The sequence below is a fragment of the Colletotrichum karsti genome, assembly GCF_011947395.1.
Source record: "Colletotrichum karsti strain CkLH20 chromosome Unknown Scaffold31, whole genome shotgun sequence".
NCBI lineage: Eukaryota > Fungi > Ascomycota > Sordariomycetes > Glomerellales > Glomerellaceae > Colletotrichum > Colletotrichum karsti.
Window position 1 is genome coordinate 610,462 of NW_024065931.1, and position 23,456 is coordinate 633,917.

At 55.9% G+C, this 23,456-nt stretch overlaps 5 protein-coding genes across 5 annotated transcripts; 2 read left to right on the forward strand and 3 right to left on the reverse strand.

The window, feature by feature from the left end:
• Positions 1 to 4,023: 4,023 nt before the first annotated feature.
• Positions 4,024 to 5,142, forward strand: CkaCkLH20_09058 (uncharacterized protein; the record flags this gene model as incomplete). The annotated part of the gene is made up of 2 exons (XM_038891773.1): positions 4,024 to 4,569; positions 4,696 to 5,142. The coding sequence occupies 2 exons, from the start codon at positions 4,024 to 4,026 to the stop codon at positions 5,140 to 5,142; spliced, it is 993 nt and encodes a 330-aa protein (XP_038743060.1).
• A 1,185-nt stretch (positions 5,143 to 6,327) lies between these two features.
• Positions 6,328 to 7,582, reverse strand: CkaCkLH20_09059 (mitogen-activated protein kinase; the record flags this gene model as incomplete). Its single annotated transcript, XM_038891774.1, has 4 exons — positions 6,328 to 6,704; positions 6,765 to 7,146; positions 7,209 to 7,404; positions 7,470 to 7,582. 4 exons carry the CDS (start codon positions 7,580 to 7,582, stop codon positions 6,328 to 6,330), a joined length of 1,068 nt encoding a protein of 355 aa, XP_038743061.1.
• Positions 7,583 to 12,993: 5,411 nt separating this feature from the next.
• CkaCkLH20_09060 (uncharacterized protein) lies at positions 12,994 to 15,922 on the reverse strand (the record flags this gene model as incomplete). The annotated part of the gene is made up of 2 exons (XM_038891775.1): positions 12,994 to 15,231; positions 15,290 to 15,922. The coding sequence occupies 2 exons, from the start codon at positions 15,920 to 15,922 to the stop codon at positions 12,994 to 12,996; spliced, it is 2,871 nt and encodes a 956-aa protein (XP_038743062.1).
• Positions 15,923 to 18,495: 2,573 nt separating this feature from the next.
• On the forward strand, positions 18,496 to 19,004 carry CkaCkLH20_09061 (uncharacterized protein; the record flags this gene model as incomplete). Its single annotated transcript, XM_038891776.1, has 2 exons — positions 18,496 to 18,539; positions 18,734 to 19,004. The coding sequence occupies 2 exons, from the start codon at positions 18,496 to 18,498 to the stop codon at positions 19,002 to 19,004; spliced, it is 315 nt and encodes a 104-aa protein (XP_038743063.1).
• Positions 19,005 to 19,998: 994 nt separating this feature from the next.
• On the reverse strand, positions 19,999 to 21,961 carry CkaCkLH20_09062 (uncharacterized protein; the record flags this gene model as incomplete). Its single annotated transcript, XM_038891777.1, has 3 exons — positions 19,999 to 20,274; positions 20,331 to 21,818; positions 21,902 to 21,961. The coding sequence occupies 3 exons, from the start codon at positions 21,959 to 21,961 to the stop codon at positions 19,999 to 20,001; spliced, it is 1,824 nt and encodes a 607-aa protein (XP_038743064.1).
• Between the last annotated feature and the right edge of the window lie 1,495 nt (positions 21,962 to 23,456).

The window sequence follows — 23,456 nt, forward strand, 5'->3', positions numbered from 1 at the left end:
ATTCATCCGCGTTCAGCATCATCACAGGCTCACCCCGAACGGCTTCCGGCCGCATTCTTCGCGTTGAACAGGTTCCTCATGAGATTTTACCGATCGACCTAGATGGCCGACTAGGCTTCTCCTAGTTCTTATCTCTGCTTCTTTTCACCCTTTTCAGGGTCATTGTTCGATTCTCAACTACTCGGTACTCTGCGACTGGAATCGCAACACACTACGACAATGTCGAGTCCCAACCGATCAAACCTCCCGGATGGGGCTTTTATCACGACCTTCAACGGAAAGAGGTGTACGGCTGTGCCGAAGGGGGCGAAAACGAGAACGAACAACCAGAACCGACAATCGACAAGTACGTCTCGCTCGACGTCAACATCGACTTCGACTTCTTCCTCGACGACACGGTCGACACCTCCGCCGCAGACAAGCGCACCACCCCCCGTGGTAGCGCCTCCTCCGCCGCCGCCGCCTCCTCCGGTGACAACTTCGTCGCCTCCGCCTCCGCCGCCGCCGCCGCCGGTCGTCTTGACTACCAGTTCAGCGAGTACGACGAGCTCCTCATTACCACCCCCTCTTCCACCACCACCACCTCCTCCACCAGCCACAACTCCCTCCTCTATACCATTACAGCAGACACAAGCGCCGCCTGCTCCCGTGGTCTCCAACCCTCCCCCTCTACCGATCATCATACCTTCGTCGTCCTCGACGCCGCCTCTTGTTGATGCGGAACCGCCGGCGACCATCCCAACGTTCCAAAATATTCCTAGCTTTCCTTCACAAAGCGTGCCTCTACCCGCACAGGTCCCTCCTTTGTCCTCGTCGTCTTCACTCCCTGTCATTCCCAACTTACCTCCACCCGCTCCAGGAACCAGCCAGACTGATGCCAACGCAGTCCCCACACCACCAGTTCAGACGCCGCCCGCGCTGAGTGACGTTAGTCCATCGCCCACGAGCACTCCTGCTGCGGCTGCTCCTACGGTTCTCAACCCAGGCACCGCCGCAGGTGAGGCCGGGGCCGGGAACGGGAACGGAAACAATGCTCCCGCGAGCAGCCAGCCTTCGACAGGGGGAACCAGATCTGGTGGGGTGGCGACGCCAGTCGTGATCGCGTCGAGTGTTGTGGGTGCTGCGGTAGTCATCGGCTTGCTTGGCTTCCTCCTGTGGTTCTGGCGCAAGCGATTGATCAAGAAGCGCCGGAGCACGCTGCTCACGCCGCTATCGACGGATCCCAGCTTCAGGACCGGCGAGAAGTTTGTCATCGATCGCGAATCCCTGGGACCGACACCACGCTCAGCCAAGCTCAAGGCGGCTCTCGGTTACAACTTCAATCGGTTCCGCGGCCAGATAGGAGGCCTGGTCTCCCGTAACCGTGACAGCGCCTCGACCGGCGGTCGATCGCAGTTCATGAACGTTTCGCAACACAGCCGCAACAGTTCCTCCTTGTCAAATCAAGGAGGACCTCGCGATGTGGTTACGACCAAGGACCGGATGAAGGATTGGTGGGAAAGGTTGACGGCGGATATGAAGTTCAACTGGCGTTTGCGCGGGGACAGCAATACCGAAAAGGATCCCTTTGCGTCCTCTCGGGGCATGAAAGAACGAAAGGCTGCCGCAGCCGGTCAACCCGACTTCCTGACGTTGTTGGGCATGGACGAGAGGGAAGTCGAACGTGAGGCTCAACGCAGGCGCCTCAGTCGAGGCAAGGGCAGCGCTGGATCGGCCGATCACTTCCTCGGCGGACTGGGACTCAATTTCGACAATGCCTCCACCAATCCTTTCTCGGATATCAACGCCCTGCCGCACGACTCAGCCAAGCCAGCACCGCTTACCGTGGTCAACCCGTCCGCCAACAACCCATTCGCGGACTCGAATGCTATTTCCGCCCCTGCTGCCGCCGTCAAGCCACCAACAACATACGTGGCTGATGTCAGGCGGTCTAGGGGAACATCGATCGGTGGGAACATCGCTCGTCCACCAAGCGGGTCGACTATCTCGCCGCGTATGGATTCCATGTATCGGGATTCCATGCAGAGCATAGAGAGTTTTTCGACGAGGCGTGATAAGTTCCGATCTGATCCCTTTGATCTGGAACGCCCAGGACTGCTGGGCAGCCGCTCGACCCAGACGAGTAGCGACTACAGTCAGGCTGGCGGATCGGCACCCAGGATACCCGGCTCAGCACACACCCGAGCCGACAGCTTTAGCTCCAAGTACAGCAGTGGAGTGAGCATGGACGGCTGGAGCGATCCGGGTCCGGACGTCGGCCCAGTCGCCGGAACGTCCGCAAATCGCTACGAGGCGGAGAGCCCCATAGCCGGTTATCGCGCGGGAGAGCAGCGCAAGCCCGCACGAAGACCGAGCCAAGTGAGCCAAGGCAGCGGAAACAGCGTCGGCAAGGCGCTGTAGTTTGTTTTCATTTATATTTCACGGATATATATGTCATGTACCATCATGAAACACAATTCATGTACAAAGAATGAAGGTGTAGGATTGGAGGCAGACTTTTGTCTGCATTTATGCGATACGCGATGGAGGAATGACGGTTTGGGGAGGCACGTCGCTCGCTGCATTTCTGACGACGAAAGGGAGGGATGTGAAGATACCGAAAAAATGAGGGATCCCAGGCCTGGGTCCGGGCATGGTGTTTTGGTGTTTTGGGGCGGTGGGCACGCATGTTTGTGTCGTGTCATTTGTTCTCTTCTTGTCACGAACACCCCCAGTCTGACATGAGATGCTGTATCTCGCCCGCCCCTGGAAGTGCGCAAGCGGGATGACGGACAGCAGACCTGTTAAAGGTAATAGTTATGTTAGAGCAATTCCACGAACGGGAAATCCAAGCTGTTTCCTGCACGTTTGTACACTTCATGTGCCTCGTGATTCGACTCATCACTCTGAGGATCCGTGAGCTTGACTTATCAAGTAATGCTAGGGTAAGAGTGCATTGCCATGGGCTGCGACTTGTACGTAACCGGAGACGAGACCGGCGTCCCGGGGGTCCGGCCGGGGATGGCTGGGACGAAAATGGGGCCACTTCACAAGACGTTATCGCCAACTGTCCGCAGCTGGTCAGAGCTGTCACGCCGTTCCCTGCGTGTCAAATCCAGGTGACAGGCGCTTATCTACGAAGTACCTTAGTAGAGCAAAGAACGGAACAACCAACATATCCATATTACATTAAAGTACCTACAGAGCTATGTACCTACGAATCTGCCTACCTTCGTAGGTACCTACCTGATCTGAGGCATCTTACCCCTCATTCGTGGCGTCCACCATCAGTGCTAGCCCCCAACGACGTCAGGCTTGGTCAAGCCGCGTTCTCAGCTTTGATACCGCATGATTCCCACTTTCCAACTGGTCTATGCCACTCTGGCAACACACCACTTCCAACAGTTAAATGCAACCGCAAAAGAAAGAATGAATATCGCGGCGACAAGCAGAAGTGACACCAGCATCATCATCACCTCAGCTAAATGCCCCTCCCTCCCAGCGATTGGTGGCCGAGACAACTGCAACCGCAACTGCGACTGCAACTACTGCATCCATTCATTAACTACGTAACTTAAACTCCCTACTTCAAGTGAATCAACCTAGAATCCGCTGTCACGGCTCCACGTCTTTGCAGAAGGGACAGCGGGACCCTGATCCGAACTCACCGCCGTTGGCCGAAAGCCAAAGTTGCACCGATGCCAAACCCGTTGACCACCTTGCCTTCCGCCTGGCCTCATTTACTTTACCTAAACCTCCTCATACCGGCTTTCTTGCTGGCCTTATCATAGGTACATGTTATTAGGCAACCCGAAAACCAAACTTGCCTGCTGCTTACCCCAACCACTGTCGTTTTCGTCCTTCGTTTTCCCTCCCACCACCACAATCCCAACCTGCCAGTCGTAGCCTTTGCCTCCACCTCCATCCGTTCGATGATTACCTTTGAACCCGCAACCGACATCTTCTCGCCCGTCCCGCACATCTTCGACCTCAACCACCCATAGACCACGCCTCCCTCAATCCAGCCCACGTGCCAGGCCCAAGATGGCTTACCAGAGCCCTCCGGAAACCCCTTCGTCTTCGGGCGCCCACACGCCGGCACACTCGTCCGCCAACCCTTCGCTGTCCAACTCCATGATATCGACAATGTGGTCCGGTCTCGTTCGCCGCTTCTCCTCCGACGTCCCCGAATCCTACGGCGGCCATGGCCACCCTCACGAGCCCTCGCACCTATCCCACGCCCACACCGAGCCCGCGGGCGGCGGTGCCTTCATGGACGGCATCAATGGCGTTTTCATGCCCTCCCACATCAAACGCACCGCGAGCCCCTTCCGACCGCCGCCGTTAGACCCTATCGTTCTTCACGGGTTCAAGGAGAGCACGCCCCAGAGCGCACGACTGCTGAGCCCCGGCGTCGCGGAAGAGATCCGCATCATGCTCCCGGAGCGACTACGGATCATGGAGGACTGGAAGCTGGTATACAGCCTGGAACAAGATGGGGCCAGCCTGGCAACTCTCTACCAGAAGGCAGCCATGTACCAGGGCCGGAGAGTTGGGTTCGTTTTGGTCGTTAGAGACGACGCTGGTGGCGTAAGTACATCCTTATTGTTAAAGAAGGCTCGGGACCCCGCAGACTCTGGCCGCTCCGTGCTTGCACTTGTGGCCAAATGAGATGCTATATTCGACCACCGTTAGACTGACAATACCGGCCTCCAGACATTCGGCGCCTACCTCTCCGAATATCCCCGCCCGGCACCCAAGTACTTCGGAAACGGCGAGTGCTTCCTCTGGCGCGCCTCGACACTCACCCCCCTCCCGCCTCCGCCCTCCGCCGACACAACGAACCTCACCCGGATAACCACCGTCGCGAGCCCGGTCCGTTCGACCTTCTCCGACGACGACCGCGCCCAGCCGTCGCCCGCACCGAGCGAGTCGATCCGCTTCAAGGCGTTCCCGTACTCGGGCATCAACGACTACTACATCAACTGCGAGACGGGCTTTCTGAGCGTCGGAGCCGGCGACGGCCACTACGGCCTGTGGCTCGACGACAGCCTCAACCGTGGCCACAGCGGGCGCAGCCATACCTTTGGCAACGAGCCGCTAAGCGACGAGGGCGAGAAGTTTGGGGTATTGGGTGTTGAGCTCTGGGTATTGGGAGCCTGAGGATTTGACGACGATGACGACACACCCTACTCGATGAGAGGGGGCGGCTGCGACTACAACACCAGCGGCGACACAGCACGCGCAATGATTCGACATGAGCGACGTGACCCGTTCAGGAGATGTCGATAATGGTTGACTAGAAAACGGGCAACATGACGGTCGCGAACACACGCACACACGAGAATCTTTGGTTTTGGATACAACTTTAACAGCGAGCACAGCGACCGCCAGGCGTCTGCAATGGGCGATGCGATGCGGTGCTGGCGCGAGGACTCGACTCTCAAAGACGACGTCAAATTTAGAACACGGAACTGCTTGGGGGACTCGACGGCAAGAGGGCCCGGATATTCCCGCTTTCCTCTTGCCACGTACAAACAGAAACGGAAACTCCCCCCTCTCTCTGTCTTTCAGGATGGGTTGTTGCTCGGAAGGGAGAGTACGAGCAAAAAGGCTGGGCCGGATCTGGAAGTCTTGTCGGGCAAGACGAATGCTACATATAATGATGATACCCTGGAATTGAAAAAAATTATTCATATAGCTTCGGTCTTGCTTTACGCGGCGTCTGGCATGCCCCTGGGCATGGTTGAGTGATGGATGAGCTGTAGGGCTGAGATACCTACCGTCTTCCCCTGACCGTGAGTGTTGACGAGTGTCGATTGACACGACCGAACTACCAGCAAGATACAATGCAAGCTGGCTTCCCATAAAAACATGAGTCTACCCTGCATTCAATGACATGGACTTACGACAGCCAGTCTTGAGGCGGTGCTGCGCGGCTTCTTGGCGCATGTTGCTTGCATTGTGTTCTCCCACCACGTCGACTGCTTTCTGACAAAGTGCTCAGATCGATCGAGAAACAAGAAGTCATGGTGAAGAAACAACGAAAAGAATTAGACGAGAAATATTTGCCTATCCATCATTGATCTAGCCGACTCCAGCCGGATCTGCCTCGCCTCACAAATGTTCCTTTGTATTTCCTGACCTCCGCCAGCCTCACGGCTCAGTTCTCCGTCCACGTCAAATGTCTATAGAGTCCTCTCAGTTCCTCTGGACCATCGTCATCATCATCCCCTGCTCTCTGTATCTCTCTGCTGCTGGCTCGGCATGTCGCCCGAGTCGTGTCCTTTCCAAATCATCCACACACTTGACACGTGGACTTTTCCTGCCTGTTCCCTGCGCCGTCGCTCACCGCATGATCTCCTGGTAGATCAACTGCTTCAGCTGCTCCTTGCTCAGGTTGTCCTTGTGCTTGTCGAAGTCGAAGAACTCCTCCGGGATGGGCGGCGCGGTGGGCTCATCATCGGGGTCGTGGTAAGGCTCGAGGTAGGGGTGCTTGAGAGCTTCCTCAACCGTAATGCGCTTAACAGGGTTGAAAGCGAGAAGCTTCTCGAGCAGGTCAAGAGCCAAGTCAGACGTCTTGGGGAAGAGAGTACGGAAGGGCACCTTCTTCTTGAAGGGCAGCGATCGGATATACTCTCTCGCGCGACGAGACTTGATTCCGTAGTAATCCTCCATTGTCGGCGTTCCGAGGACGTCGAGAATCAGGGTCAACTGGTGGTGGTCTGTTTGTCGTCGTCAGCGTCACAGATTCAGCAGCGCGGTTGACGATGGAATAGACTTACAGTCCTTGCCGGGGAACAGGGGCTTTCCGCTCAGCATCTCAGCCAGGATGCAACCCACCGACCACACGTCAATGGCTTTCGTGTACTCCTTGAAGGTCAACATGATCTCGGGAGCACGGTACCATCGTGTTGCGACGTATTCCGTCATGAAACCTGAGTTGTCCTCCTGGGAAGCTGCAGAACGCGCAAGACCGAAGTCGCAGACTTTCAGATCGCAGTTGGCATTGAGAAGCAGGTTGGAGGGCTTCAAGTCACGGTGGAGAACGTTGGCAGAGTGCATGGCCTTGAGGGCACGCAGAGTCTGGTAGATGAAGTATTGGCAATGGTCGTCGGACAGGTCTTGGGTGCGGATAACACGGTGCATGTCCGTCTCCATAAGCTCCTGGAAGCGAAGGCTGGTCAGCGATTGTGTCGCGCGAAGCAAGTCTTCCAGGGGTAACGTACTTGGATGAGGTAGACCTCGTTGAAGGTCTCATAACTTCGGGGCTTCTGGATATCGAGGATGGAGATGATGTTCTCATGGTTGAAGTATCTCAACAGCTTCATCTCACGCAGCGTTCTCAGGCAGAACATGGAGTGGTCGAAGGGAGTGATCTTCTTGATGGCCACCTTTTGGCCGGAGGGCTTGTGTATCGCGGAGCTGTAATGGTCTCGGTCAGTTGGACGGGTCTCCCGGGGTGCGAATTGGAACTCGTGCCGACATACCAGACAACTCCGTAAGCACCCTCACCGACAACATCTTGGATGTCGTACTGCTCGCTCACGTTGAACGAGATCTTTCGGGAGCCCGAAGCGTTGGGAGGATTCGCGCGCGACATGGTTGGAGTTGTGCGAGGATGGTTTCGTTGGTTGGTTTGGTTTGGTTTGGTTTGGTTGGTAGAGGGAGTTGTCGAGGAGGTGAGGTCGTGGTAGTTGTCGACAGCCCAGAGCAGTAGCGCAGGCGGGTCCTCGCGAAGGGAATACCACGTCGAGCGGAGCACGGGAGAAAAAGGGGGGAGAGAAGGAAGGGTGAGAATTAAGTCGTTCTAATAAGGCGTTCTCTCGCAGAACCACAATTGCCTTGCCTTGCCTTGGGCGATAGGTTAGGTAGGGAGCTGTGCGGTGCGTTGCGTTGCGGTGCGGTGGTTCGGTAACGAGCCCAGGAGTTATTTGGTATCGTCGTCTGCGGGGGTATAATTACTGGCGCGGGAAGGCCGTTTTGTGACTTGTCGGAAGGCAGGGTGGCGGGATCGACGGATGTCCAAAAACAAAATACAAGAGGACGGTCGTCGCAGAGACAAAAGGTTTCGCAAAGCAAAGCAAAGCAGGAAAGACTTTGTTCGTTGACGGGCTGCGGAAGGGAAAGGCGAAAACCAGGTCAGTCCAGTCAATGGACAGACACAGGCAAATCGGGTTGGGATATTTTTCGAGAGTGAGGGACGGGAGGGGAGGGGAAGGGAATGGGGGGGGGAAAGGTGACAAAGAAAGACGCAGATGCAGACGCAGACGAAGCGAAGCGCAGCGACAGCGAGCGGGTGGGAGGGAACACTGGAGTCTGAGTCTGAGTCTGAGGTGACGGGAGGTGAGTCTAGAGTCTAGTGCAGACGGGAGACGGGGAGAGGGGAGTTTGTCGTCGGAGGATCGAAAGTGGGCGAGGGCCGTGTTTCTTGGGTCCGCTCGGGCCTTGGAGGGAGGGGAGGGGGTGCTGTAGGCTGTAGCTGTACCTTATGCTGAGGTGGTAAGGCACCTTACAGAATGGTGCTGACTGGTGGTATTGGTGGTGGTGGTGGTGGTGGTGGTGGTGGTGCTGGGTGAGGTCCGCTTGTCACAGGCCGGGGAAGTGTTTTATTGTAAGGCAACGTCTCGGGTTTGCTCGTTCTAAAGCACGCAGCCAAAGTAGACGACCAAGCTTGCTGCTGCCCTGGTCGCTGCGTCTTTGCAGTAGTAAGGCGAGACGAAGCCGATTGAAGGAAACCAGAGTGGTAATCAAGATTCCGGTAGCGAGAGAGCCAGACACAGCGGAGGCCTATTGTGCGCAGAGTTGAATGTTAGCTGGAGGGAGCTCCTACATCTACCGGGTTAAGAGACAGAAGAGGCAGGTATCCCGGCATGGGATGCGCAAGGTTGAGTGAGAAGTGAGGGTCCTGACCAGCTGGGTCGGACGGGATAGGGATAGGGTCAGTCCTCTCCTAAGGCAAGGCAGACAGACTCCAACAAGACAGGGCTCGCAGACGATACGTGATCAATAAACCCTCCAGCTGCGAAATTGAGTTGCGGGGAGAACAAGCAGTCCAGAGGCGAATTGCGTCGACTTCTTCCTGTCTTCTCGAAAGCCGTCCGTCCCTCTCAGCCGGCACAGGCACAACCGGAGAGTTTGAAGCGACAGGCTTTATGCAGGGCGGGCAGGCTTCCAGAAGAGAAGCAGAGGCAGAACCCAAGCGCAAGCCCAACCTGAGCCAGACAGATGCGACCACTGACAGCAGCTAGTGGTGAATGCGACTGCGACTGCGACTGCGACTGCGCGACCGTGACCGTGGCCGTGACCGTGATCGTGACCTGTGATTCCGTGCAGCAACAATGACGGCGACTCAGGAAGCGAGAGCGGGTCGTAAGGTGAGGTGAGGTGAGGCAACGAAACGACTCCAGGTAAGGGGAACGGGAGACGGGTGATGAACCGAGCACCCCCTGCGACAGGACTTCAGACGAGAGACGTAGCCGTAGGTAAGATGCGCAAAGAAGCACGGAGAGCACGCGGGCCAAGAGACGGGTTGGCGACTCCTGAACCGGGGCTCAGGTTACTACTGGCAGTGGAAGCTGTTCTAGGAGCTGAATGCCGGGTCTGGACTAGAGCGTGCCTGTATGATCTTCGCGGCGAGGAGGGTTTGTAGACCGAAGGGGAAGCGATGGTGGAGGATGAGGAGGTGAGGATGAAGAAGACGAAGTACTCTGTAGACGGAGACGGAGACGGAGACGGAGACAGATGGGACCTAGGGTGATGAGCGGTTGCGGATGTGCATCCGGCACTCCAGTTGATGATGCTCCGGGATTGGGAATGCAAGCAAAGCAACGGACGGCGAGAGAAGGGAACCTAGGAATAAATCACGAAGAAGCTTAGTTACAGTATACGTACCGAGAGCCTGAACACTCAAGTAACCCAAGGTAAGGTAAGCTACCTAGCAGGCAGGGTGAGGCAGAGGCAAGTTGCGACGTCTAAAATGTCCGATGCCTATCAGCAAGTTGCCTTGGTCAGCCAAAATACGCGGACTCGTCGACGTGCTATATACCTATCGTGTGTCGATGTTAGGTGAGCTGGGGGAGGTATGACACAAGTGAGGCTGAGAGCAACAGGAATTGTCTTGCGAGCTTGCGGTGGGCAGAGAGCAAGGTACGAAGGGAAACAGCATGTCAGCTTGCTCACCTTACCCCGCCAACAACGTGTAGATTCCTAGCTCTGTCTTTGTTTCTCCTGGTCTCTACCACGATGAGTCGCCGCAGTTGTGTTGGTTTCTCGGCCTGATGTTGCTCGTCCGGTCTTTCACCGTTGTGTAGCAGAAGCCAAGGTGAGGTAATAAACTGGAAGAGGAGAGAGAGAGAGAGGAGAAGAATACGGATAGGCTGATGTTGTGGACAGACGCAGACGCAGGCGCGGATGGGAATCTGGCGAGACCTGGGACTGAAAAGAAGACGAATGAAGGCGGAGGGTCAAAGGAGGGGGAGGGGAAAGGACAGGAGAGGACTTCGGACTCAAGTCTCTCAGCATACGATTGGCGATGAGAAACTACTTTTCTATTCGTACCTTATTCCGGCCCAACGTCGCAGCAGGGGAAAGCTACCGTGGTCACCAAGATGTACGGGTACCTTCTCCTGTCTGCGATGAAGATTATGGCCAAGGTCCAGGTACCTTTGTTTTGGAAACGTGCTTGCTTCAGGAACCCCAAGCAGGGACCACTTTCAAGGGCCACTCACCTCTTCAGACTTCAGACTGCAGTCACCACTCACTCCCACCACTGCTGTACGGGTAGGTAGGTACCTGACTGCTCGTGCCCGATAACGTGGTTGGCGCGGGATGGGAGCTGATCAAATTGCGCGTTGACGACTAGAAGCGTCTAATCGGCTGTTTGTTTCTGCTGCTGGTTGAGGTACTCCCGCATATCCAACTTCTGCCAAGATCACGGACAGCCCGATGGAAGGTTTTCATACAATACAACAGATGCACATCTTCAATCATCTCCAGCCCATCCATTATCACGGCAAGTCCAGGCGAGCACGTATCGGACGTTGACGTCCACTTCACTAAGTACTTTCTTATGTTCCTAGGGGAAATGGAGTTAACCGTGCCAGGAACCCCCAGCGACAGACGAAGCCAATTGCAGAGTGCTCAGCACAGCAAATCGGAACGGCAACCATCTCACAACGGAGTACCTACTACGGTACCTCAGACTCGAGAGACCAGGGACGACTTTGCAAATACGAGAATGTGAGACCTGGTCCGGTGTTTGAAGCTGCGAACGCCTCCCTCTCACAGCCTCGCAGTAAAACAATCCGGGGTGAGGAACGGAAGAAACGTCGTCATCCTGTGAATCAACTGTCGACGCGCCGTCTCGCACACAGCAATTGCAATTGCAGATACTCTCACCGGATCGATCGCGTCTTGCTTTCTCTCGACGGACCACTCCTTAACAGCAAGGTTCGCGGAGTCATGCTGTCGTCTCGGCCTTCCCAAGTTTCACCCGGCCCATCCAATTGGTCGTTGATTGCAACTCTGGCAAGTCAGTTTCCTTCGTGATCTGTACTCTATTGCTTTCAACCTTGTAACCGATACCCGAACGGCCCCCACGATGAGGAGTCGAGTCGTGAGTCTGGACTCAAGGTGAATCGCAGATAGATGAATGTTTCTTGTCGTGGACGTCTTCCGACTCGCCCAGGTAGACACAGCCGGCGGCTACACATCAATGCTGTCCCTTATCTCTGAGTGACATATTCCCTGAAATCGATACTGAGTCTCGACCTCGACGGCCTTGGGGTTTGTTGCACCACACCGGGAAAGCTCTGGACAGCTCACGTCATGGAATGGCCCACGGTGGAAACATGGTCGTAAGCCAGCACGTGTCTTCCGTTCCTGGTCATCAGCTTTAAGCTATTCGGTTGTTCTCCTGCAATGCCACATCTTATCCGTCACTCTTCCCCAACCGTCTGGTTATCTTTGCATCGTCGGGTCCCAAAAGACGCGGCCAACCTACCTAATAAGCCGATGATGACTGCCACAAGACCGACAAAAATAAACCTTGCCTTATGCCATGTGATGAAATGCCATGCCCTGCGAGCTGCAGCCTGCCCGGCCGACATTGCACACTGGATGACCTCCAGTAACTCGTCTCGGAGCCGGCATTGGCCAGCACTCTGCAGCCCGGCACATACTTCGTACATTTCCATCAGCGACGGCGCCTAGCCCCGCCTGCCATTGGCCCCAGAGGCGTCTCCTCCCACTCCGGCGCGTGTGTTTCACTTCTCACTGGTGCCAGTTTCACCACCCACAACCCACCACTGCAGCCCGCCAATCCGATCCAGGTGACGGGTCCCTCCAATCCAGTCCCTCCAAGAACCACCCAGGCGCAGAGTGTGGACTGAAATGAACGTCACTCGACCCTTGCCTCTTTTTTTCTTGCGTCGTTGCGCCGTACGCGAGGCTGCGGCGGCTGGTCAAACCGCGCCAGGCTGGCTCTGCTCTGCCCCGTCTCGATGCTTTCCTTCGGCTGCACCTCCACGCGCGACAGGTTGACGGGTCTTCCATGCAGTTTGACAGGGTACTTTTACCCACAAGCTTATCAATCTTCCGAGACGACTTCATCTATCTGACGCGAACCATCCCAGGCGGCTGGCTTGCCTCCATCTGATACAACCTTTTTTGTCACTCGTCACTTTACGGTCTCGCCGGCCAACACCTCTCCACCACGCCCGAGAACCAGTGGAGGCGGCGTTTTCGGTATTGGAGCTGGAGCTGGCGTTAGCGACGCCAACGGGACAACCCGACGGGAAATGTCGCCGCTGCCCTACTCGTGCACTTCCTGCCAGGCCATGAGCGCATGAGTGTTCGGCCAAATTTATGCGTATTGTTCTCTACTATCGTGGAGAGACTGTTCTAAAATAATCAACCCGACACCCACCAAGTGCTCCCCTTTTGCACCCACCTTCCTCGTCGAGTTTTAAATCAAGTCACAACCTGTCCAAGTTGTTAGTCAACAAGTTCGTCTCATGAGGCGCCGACGCCACTCACCTTTTCTCTCAGAATTCCAAGCCATTGTGCCGCGCTCATGCCCTGGTCTGCCCTGTCTTCCACCAGTAGTGTTTGCGCCCACAGCTTGAGGCTCGGTTCGCCGTCTTCGCGGACGATGTAGAGGTGGGGCAGAATGATGCTGCCGACTCCCTTGGACTTGTGGTCTCGACTCTTGTGAACCACTGCCCGCACCCTCTCGTTGAAATCGTTTTCCAGTTCTGGCACAGCTCCCTTGCCTACCCGAAGCTGAGTCCTGTCCTCCACACCGAACACGTCGGCCAGCAACTGCGGCACGGCGTCTCTGCCCGCCCACAGGAATTGAGTCTGGCCGTCATCAATGAGATACAAGCCGTACGGAGCGAAACGCTCCGATGAAAGGTTAACGGGTGGTGGAAGCACAATCTGACTTGTTTCTTGGTCGGGAACACCTGCGTTGTCGGGCATGTCGTGCAGCGAGTAGAGTCGGGGGTAGATGTACTGCATGAGAAGAGGAACAGGAAGTGTCGACAGAAGGCAGAGCGCAGCAGAGCGCAAGTCTGATGGGATCTGTGCTGACTTTCGGAGACCAACGTTCTTCATGAGGCCAAGGAAAAGAATAGGAAGGCCGCGGAGGTTCGACGGGAACTGCAAGCCACCCCCCATGCTGCCACCCGCAAGTTCCTTCCTGAAAGTCTGGAGAAGCTCGATGAGCTTGTTCTGGAGTGAATCGCGGGCGGCTTCCAAGCCTCCACTCAAGGCGCGCTCGACAGCCTTGTGGCTGAAGTACGTCGTGATTGCTTGCTGGTCCGCCGAGGCGTAGATGTCCGCGAGGTTCGTTGTCGTTGGTAGAGCCAGGGTCATGACGCGAATGCGGCGCTCCCCGTTGCATGTCGTGTGCAAAACCGCCGTCTGCAAGCAGACGACGTTCTTGGTAAGGTTTTCGTCGATGGCGACTTCGACCACGTAGCACTGGTCTCTGGGGAAGGCTGGGAAAGCGCAAAGATCCGAGCTCCTGTTGAAGAAGTTGCCGTAGAAGGCATTCATGCGGAGACCAGTGGTGGCACGAACGCGAAGGACTGCCTCCAGCCCGATTTCCGACGACAGGTAGTCGCTGAACTCAGAAGCGAACTTGATGGCATCCTCCGGCCGGCCGGCGTTCCAGCCGGGGTAAAACCACGTCTGACCTCCGGTGTATCTCGGCAGGTTGCTGAGGGAGGCGACATCCTGATATTGCGAGGAGAAGAGGAACATGTCGATGGAGACCTGGTTCTTCGAGCATTCCACAGCGAAGCTCTTGTAGAAACTGTTTGAAGTTTGCAACAAGCTGCTCTCCTTGCTTGTACCGAGCAGCTTCTTGTCCTCGCGCATATCAAGCTTACCGACACCGACGTTAGGCAACGAGGCACTGAGCACCACAATCTTGCCTCCCAGAGCAGAGATGAGCTTGTGGCCAGCTCTCAGGGCCGAGCCCATAGCGGAACCGTTGTTTTGGTTGCTCTGGAACATCTCTGGTAGCTTGGCAAGGAAGCTCTCGATGCTCTGACGGCTTTCGGTCAAGGGGACAAGCAGGTCCTGGGGAACGGGGAGGAAGGGCTCGTCCAGGTCGCTGACAACCAACATGCTGGTTTCGGCGTTCTCCTCACCATCCTTCGGGACCGAGAAGTAGTGCAGGCTAGAGTCTACAGCAATAAAGCCAAGACGAGTACGGCGGTCGGCATTGGGTATTCTGTCAAGGCTGTCGAGAATCGTGCGAGCGCTGGTGGCCAGGAGGCCAGTCGAGACAGCGGCGTAGCTGACATCGAAGAGGAAGAGGTAGACGAGAGGCTGAGGAGGGCGGACCATGTACTCCTGAGGGGCAACAAATTCGACAACGGAGTAGTTCAGCTCATAGCGGCCCCATCGATCAGTGCTCCTCTGCGACGCGGCATCCCAGTCGAAGGCCTGGGGCACGTCGTTGGTCAGGTTGCACATGTTACAGCGCCATCTGTGCCCGTGATCCAAGAAGGTGACAAAGGGGTTAATGTAGGTCCTGCATCGTCTGCAACGCGCAATGACTTGATCCTGAACAATAGGAATTGGGTCTTCGTTATCGTGGAGAGCTCCATATGGCTGTATGACAAGCGCAAAAGGTAACCGCGACTTCTTGAGTAGGGAGTGTGTAGTCGGCACGGCATTAAGCGTCGAGCGCACGTATTTAGGAGAGCAGTTCGCGTCGGGAGAGGGAGTTACGCTGGTCTAGAAGAGAATGTCAGAGTTAAGCAAGCTTCAGGACGAGTAACAAGCGGTGACGTACGTTGGGAGGCAGAATGATGGGAGGGGGAGGCAAGTCCAACTCGGAGACATTGAAAGGCTGGTTCATCAGGTCGGTAGGGTAGAGCTGGTTCAAGGCCATGGGCCGAGCGGCCTGACCAGGAGCAGGCTGCTGAGGCTGCCCGCCGAGGTTCATACCGGCCATCTGCTGGTTGAGACCGGCGACTCCGCCGGCGGGAGGAGCGCCTCCGGGGGCAGGGTAGCCGGCATCGGGGGCCCGATAACCGCCGTAGGCCGGGGCGGGAGCAGCAGCGGGCTGCGGCATACCGTACTGCTGGGGTTGAGGGGAGCCATAAGCACCAGCACCAGGACCAGGACCGGCAGCGGCAGCGGGCTGAGCATCTGGCTGAGGGTAACCTCCGTAGGCCGGAGCCTGGGGTTGAGGCATGCCGTACAGACCGCCTGCTTGCGGAGGTGCGCCGGCGGCATTGGAATTGGCACCAGCTCCAAACTCATAAGCCTGGGTCGCATAACCTCTCTTCTTCTTCTTGCCCTGGTCGGCGGCAGCAGGTTGAGGAGCTTGGGCGGCCTGAGGGTCGTAGGCGTCCTGGGGCTGGTCGGCGTAAGGTTGTTGCTGCGGGGGATATTGGCCGTAGCCGTCGTTCGGCGCCGACATGGTGGGCGGTGTTTTCGGACGGGCCGTGCTACTTGCTCTATACGGATTGAAGAAGCAGCTTCGCGATGGATGGAAGAGGACGGGAGGCGGTTGCAAGAAACGCGAATTGTTGCGCGGGTTGCGGTGGGTTTTTGGGGTACGCAACAGGCGGCGTGGCGTCAAGGCAAGGTACCTTAGGTAGCGAGGGGCTCGAAGAGGACAGCAGACAGCAGATAGCTCAACAGAGAAATGTGTCCACAGCACCGACGACCAAAGTGACCGAGTTTGGACGTTGGACTGGAGTCGGATTTGGCTGGTCTGAACCGTGAATAGCCTGGCAGGGCTGTGTCGGAGAGAGGAAGGGAGGCAACGAGGCAGTAGCAGCCAACCTCGAGTACAATTGAATGGACAGGTGGTTCAACCCACTCGTTCCAGCTCTAGGTGTTGAGTGTTGACCTGTCTACACCAGCCCAGGCGTGGCGTGGCGTACCTTAGGTTGGGGTGGGTCCGGGGCAGATTACTGTGGCGGGTGAGATGGCGCACGAGCCAGGTGAGGCTGATGAATTCGGATACAGGAACATCATCCAGCCGGACTGAGCCCATGAGGTGATTACATAATGCCGTGCCTGTGGTCAAGACCCCGCCAAATGCCAGGGCATCCTGTACATAATGGCGAGCCAATATGTCATTCTAGATGCCACTGACAATCTGTCACGCCAATCAGTTGGTTTAATTGAAAGACGGGCTAAGGCAGCTGTGTTGTGCAGGATCGGGAGGGACTGTGTCAGGTCTGTGTCCCATTCAAGGCATCCATCCGTACCTTATGCTGGGTCCTCAGATCTCCTAAGGTAGCTCTACCTACCTCGTTTCCGTTCACCTCAACATTTCATTCACACGGCGGCACACGAGCAACACACATCGACAGGAACAGGCTGAGGTTCTGCGTGATCTGTGAACTTCCAACGTCGTCCGTATCAAATACGACCGAATCAGGTGGAGACGACGCCCAGCAACTGACGGCACAGGACAACCGGCAGAGCCTTAGCAGGCGCGGCAAGTCACCGAGACAGCCGAGCGAGAGACGGAAGACGAACCGTTGCCTCGATCAAAGTCAAGTCATTGATATTACGGTTGCCGCAGTCAGATCGTCGTCGTGTCGGGTCGTAGATGTCGAGGTGGCAGAGATAGCTTCCATCTGATAGACTGACGGCTCACCACACGGAGCACAATACCCAACTACCTACAAAATTCAGAGTTCAACTGTTTGGTCGGTGCGCCGGTCAGCGGCACCAGAGTTCCGTTCCATCAGCAGGGTGTCTGGCCTCGGCCTCCGATAAAGTGGCATAGCGGTCCCAGCAGCCCCCAAATGGTCCCGAGGTCGCCCTTGACGCCCTTTTTCAGTCCTCATCCCGGCGTCGGCGGGGCCGCCGCGGTGCTTAGCATCTCCCTGGATTCTAGGTTACCTAGCATGTTAGCTGGCCGGAGACCAATGGAAGTCACTTTTTAGCGTCTACGGTTGCACTAAAACGGTTGGTGGCCCCTCCCGCTCATCCCCTAAGGTAGGCAGGCACCTAGCCCAGGTAAGAGCCCCATGGTTCCCACCATTGGTCCCTGACGCGGCAACGGCCACTTCGATCCCCTGCGCCGTCGATTGCGTGTCGCAGTTCGCCGCGACTCAGCCCTTTTTCGGCTTCGATATAATATTGGTACATTACAACTTGCACCACATCGGCATCTTTCTTCCTCTCCTCCACCTGGAGACGCATGTATCTAGTCCAAGAAGGGAAAGCAGCTATCATTACGGAGTTGTGGGAGAGTAGCAGGTACTGCAATACCCCTTGGTCACATCCATAGTACATACGAATATCTAAAGGTACCTACCTACCTTACCTCGCATACTATTAGACCTACGCTACGAATATACGGAGGCCACCCAGACTTGTCCTTGTCCTCATCTGGTGTTGCGTAGGGCTACCCTACCTTTCACTTTGGCCTACCTTACTTATCCCTAATAAACGGTGCCTGTGCCCGTCTGTAAAAGTGCTTGTTTCCGCCTCCCATCTCATCATCTTGTTCATGTTCCTGGTCTCGGTCTTGTTCTCGGTTGGGCGTCAGAGGTCTCGTCTCGACTTGGTACTTGCTTTCTTGCTTTAGCTTCCCGACTATCAGCTCAGCTCAGCTAGACTCTATCCGACTCTGCTCCTCTGTCATTTCTGCCTTAAACAACGCTTTTTCCTTCTCCCCAAGATTGCTACGTATGTTCTACTTGCCTACCTTACCTTACTCTACCTACCTAACTTTACTTCACCCTTCGCCAGCCCGCCAACTGTGACCCTTCAACCGTCTCCCTGATCAGCGTCGACCCTTCCTTTATCAATCGAGCCAACCAACCAACCTCTCGACCGGGTTTTCGAAGCCGCTTCGATTTCTCACAAGTTTATCGTCTTCTCCTTCTCGCCATTCGTGTCGTTGGCGCCGTCACCTTCCTCGCCCTTTGATTACACGAGACACAGACGAAATTCTTGAGCTCAGTGCTCCCCAATCTTCTACCACCACTCTCACGTCGACCGCAATTGTAACCGCAAATCGCAAACATGGCTTGGGGCAAGAAGGCGCAGCCGAAACCCTCGGCTTTGAGGTAAGTCATGGAAACAATAACACAGAGGCGGCGTGGAAGAGAGACAATCGCATTCAGCATGGCGCATGTTTCGCGTCGTCTTCCTTGTCTGCCAAATCTCGTTTACTTGTCGCAACGCCGACCCATTCCTGTCAAAGTCTTGCTCGCCACTTCTTCTAGCCAGTCCGCTGATACAAAGCCTTGTGCGCGTACAGTCAAATTCTACCCCTCATCATCACCATCGCATTCGTCGTCGGTGTCGCCTGGGTCCTCTGGCAAGTGTACATCTCCGTCGTTAAGATCCAAGAGTCGGCCTCCGAGAGAATGGGGAAGAAGAACGTGGTCTTCACCAAAGACGGCATGCGCGTCGGCGTCAAGCACACCTCCAACGAAAGATATGTCGACCAAACGCAGAACTGGGTCGTAAAGGCATGGAATCTCAGCGGGAACACCGTCGGACAGATCAAAAAGACGAAGACTACTTGATTGTTACAATAACCTATCGACTTTTGCGGCATTCGGAGCTGGCGATGGATACTTTCATCGGCAATTCTAATGGACGATGACGCAGTCACACCTTTTTACTGGGCAAAGGAGAGGAACCAGGTGGCGATTCGGTCTGCGTTCGTGGCGATGTCAAATGGACAAGACGATAAGTCACTGGGGAGCGAAACCGGGAGAGCGAATTTCAAGATACCCTGGCAGGGCCTGAATTGTTTGGAGTACAGAGTGAACTCAACTTCCTTCTTTCTTTCTTTCTGGGCGGGAGGGGAAAACCTGCAAAACGCGCCGATCGCCTGAGCGCTGAACGGCCGTGGGTTGGGATGGCAGCGGGGTCATCCATCTTCAATGCAGGACTCGTGTCTTGGCACTGCCGAGTTTCGTCGGCGTCGGCATCAGGAGCACTAAGGCTACCTTATTTACGCCGCACACACGAGTAAGATGGGTGGACAACTACGTCAATTTGGCACCGCCGATGGCAGTTGATGATTCAAAGAGTCAATGAGTAACTGCAGAAACATTTTTTACAAGTTGCGGATCAAATGTGACCGTCAATCTCTACCAGGGTGTGATGTACCTCAGATCAACTGCATAGAACTGCTTGATGCATATGAATCCAGGGGTAAAGGAAAAACAACAAAAAAAGTCCAACGCCGTGGTATCAAATCCCTGTCTCCAAGATATTTTCAGGCTGCCTGAGCCCTCGCGGACTAGCGAGCCATTCCCCAACTTTTGTATTTCTTTTCCTCCACGGAAGCCTCGCAGTTTCAACAGATCCATCCACCACCTGCCTCGCTCAGCTCGTCATTGTCTTACAACATGGAGAGAGTCTAGTTCGTCAAGAGAATGAAGTCGTCAGGCAGAATCGAAAGAAACGTCTCGCGTAGACGCCAAAATGAGAACCGGCTCGGATCGTTTCTGTTAAGCCGCCGCCGCCTCTGAATGACCCAGCTGACTTTCCTCCAACTTCGTCACCAAATCATTGTGGGCCAGATCGCACCGTCAGCCAGTTTTGGGCAACCCACTGCCCTGCCTGGCCGGCGGTTCCGGTAGCTTTCGCGAGCAGCTCCGCCTTGTGCTTCTCCACGAACTCCTTTTGCATGGCCTCGCGTTGCTGAAGGGGATTCATCGAGTAGCCAGCCGTGGGAGGCGCATATCTCGCTGAGAGCAGCTTCTCAAAGTTGTGGGCCTGGGGGTACGGCTGCGCCATCAGGCCATCTCTTCTGATGAGCATTGACGGGATGCGGATTTGCATCTGTGTGCATTGTTAGTTTGTAAAATGCCCGGGACGGCATGAACGAGCCGGCTTACCTGTGAAAGAATGTGAGCGTACTTGACGCCGAGCTCGTCACCGATGAACTTGAGGCGCCCGACGACCCAGGCTCTCTGTGCATCGGTGGTGTAGTCCTGTCCGTGGAGACAAGCCAGCGGCCAGGTGAGGAAGTAACCGGGGAGACCCTTCTGCGACTCTTCGAGGCCACAGGCGAAGCCGGAAATGTTGGCCCTCTCGAGAAGCTCGGGTCTCTTCAAGTGCCAGCCCAGGTGGTATGGCACCGATGCAATAATGTCGCTGATCGTGTCAACGCATGTCCGCGCAGCCGTTGCGTATTCCGGAGTTGTGCGGTAGTCCACGGGAGAGCAGACCCAGGCGGCGCAACGAACGATCACCGACGCGAGAATGAGGCGAGACACTCTAGCCATGTTCCAGACGCTGGCAATCCAGAAATCTTGATACACATCCACCCGGCCAGGGAATACCTCCGCCTTGGTGTAGTCGCCATTAGGGACGTTGTCTTCCCATGCGACAGTCGTGTATTGGAAGTAGTCGGGTGTATTCCTCATCCAGTTGACGAACTCCTGGTCCACGGTCTGGGCACGACGAATCATGTCGAGCATGATATCGATGTTCTCCGGGCTCCGGGCCACAGTCGACATCAACCGCGTGACCTCGGCCCTCAATTCGGCGGTCTTGATATTGAGCCTCTGGCACTGAGCGGCTGACTCGTCCTTGACGGCGTCGCTGAGCCACCATTCAACGCCCATGATGGGCGCCGTTCCCGTGCTGAGAGTGTGAATAATCATTTGTGTCCGGACGGCGATGAAGAGGAGCAGGCCCGTCTTGGTTCGCAGTTGCTTGCGACCACGAGCCTTGACTAACTGAATGGCGCCTTCAATGTGCGAGCCCCAGGCGAACATACCCATCTGGCGGGCAGTCATGTTTTCAAAAAGACCGAGCATGAGAACAGAAGCCAACGTGGCGTCAGACTTGGACTGGTCCGGATCCTTGAGGGCGATATGAGTTGCGGCGAGCGCCTTCGTGTAGTGGCCCAGTGCCTTGTCGCTCAGTCCAGTTCCGGCGGCATTCGGTCGGTTGCCCAGCGAGGCCAGTGCACACGCGTTGAATGCGTGCTGAAGGTGATGATTTCCTTGATCGTGCTTGAGTAGTGGCAACAGATATTCCATGAAGCCGCGGGTACTACCCTGCCGGGGCAGGAGGACGTAATTTGCGACGAAGTGGCATGAAGCCATCTGCTCGACAGGCACATTCAGGCCTGGACTGACGACGGCTGGGGAATCGGCTTCCTTCTTAAACGTGGGTGAAACGACCTTCTCGGATCCGGAGGATGGCGAGTCGATATCCTTTCCTTTCTGCGCGAGTGCCTTGCGGTTTGCCTTTTGGGCCCTCCTCTCCGTAGCCTTGGTCTCATTTCGGAAGACGAGGTCGAATTCGTCCTTGTAACCAGGACATTGTCGGCGTGACTTGGCGCATTGGTTGCACGTGGGTTTCGTCTCGTCACACTGCGTTGCGCAGGCGGCTCATGTCAGTTGGCAGCTCACGACGGCTTCAACGAGCAACCGGTGGCTCGGATGAGAGGGCTTACCTTTATCCTTCGGGTCCTGCACATCTGGCAGCCCCTCGAGGGCTTTCCACAGTAGACCATGATGTCAGCTTAGACGCTAGTGTCGATGTCGTGTCGCAGTCGGCGAATCGGTAGTATTCGTTGATGGAATGGTTTGAGCGGAAGAGCGGTCGGGCTCTCTTCGGGTTCGAGCTGATGGAAACGACGTGTCTTTGTATTCGACAGAAATTCCGTACGGCCAATATGGCGAGGAGGTTGCAAGAGCGTGATACGCCGTGTGATTAACACGCTGACGGTAGATCAGGGTGAGTGTGAAAGATCGACTGGTGATGTCTGGGCCACGGGGCTGGGACTTGAAACTCCAGCGACAGGCAACTTTCCGTGGTGTGCGGAGGCAACGATTATTCACTCTGACAGAGAGAGAAAACCGGCAGCCATGTGGGATGTCTGGAACCAAGTGTCGGGGACAGGCCGGGCCCGGGAGCGCGTGTTCGTGTTGAGATGATGGGAGATGGTATGTGGCAAGAGACGGTAGAGTGCGGGTGATGGGGTTAAGTCTGCACCGTCACGCAAGAGGATAGTTGGTGTGTGTTTGTCTGGTCGTTTCGAGGAGCCAGCGGACGGGAATGGGAACAGACCGTTTCTATGCGAGGTTCCCGAAGTGGATGTGGGAGAATGGGACGGAGGACGGAGGCCGTGGACGTGATGGAAGAATGCCAGACAAGCGCATAGATGAGAGGCTTCCAAGCCACGCCGGTGGTGTTTGAGAACCGGCGGTGTTGCGAGTCTCACTGGGCCTGTTTCCCTGCTGTGTCCGGGGGTAGCCGTGGTTTGGACGATCCGGGGTGGTCCTGGTCCGGCGACGGCAAGTGAGGAGTGTCAAGGTGGAATCGAGGGTTGCAAACTTGCGGCCGTGATGTAGCGTTCGGCTAAGGTTGAGAGAACGACCGAGTTGAGGGTTGGTTGACGGGGTCCAGTTCTAACGAAAAACCTGAGAAGCTTGAGGGCAAGCAGAATGCGGTTATAATGGCTGAGATGTGGATGTCGTGGGTACTGCAGGTATAGAACGTATGTTTGGCCAAGCTGCCCTCGAGCACTGGAAGAGCTAGAGAGAGAGAGAGAGAGAGAGAGGAAGAGGGGGAGAGAGGCACAGAGGAAGACAGAAAGACACTGTGTCGTGAGAAACGTTTACTGGGGACTTTCGACAAGCAACGTCGTCCCTTTTTTTATTTTATCTTTTCCTCAATCTGCGCAAAAGTTACGGATAAGAGAAGAGAGGTCCCAATTGGAAAGGGTCTCCTCCCCATTGCAGCCAAGATGCAGCAGGCATACGAGTACTTGTAGGTATTCGCATGCCGCGCCGTACCTTACCCCATCCAATTCTGGCCAGAGGAGCATGCACAGTGGACAATTGAGAGGGGGGACCTTGACCGGACCCCCATCAGATTAGACGTACCTTGGCTAGTGTTGGCGTATGTAGCTAGCCTGTAGCAGGCGATGCGTTACATGGGGAGGGGTAGGGGGAAATGATGGCAATCATGGACTCTGGGCGCGGGTGGAGAAGAGGATCAGGGCC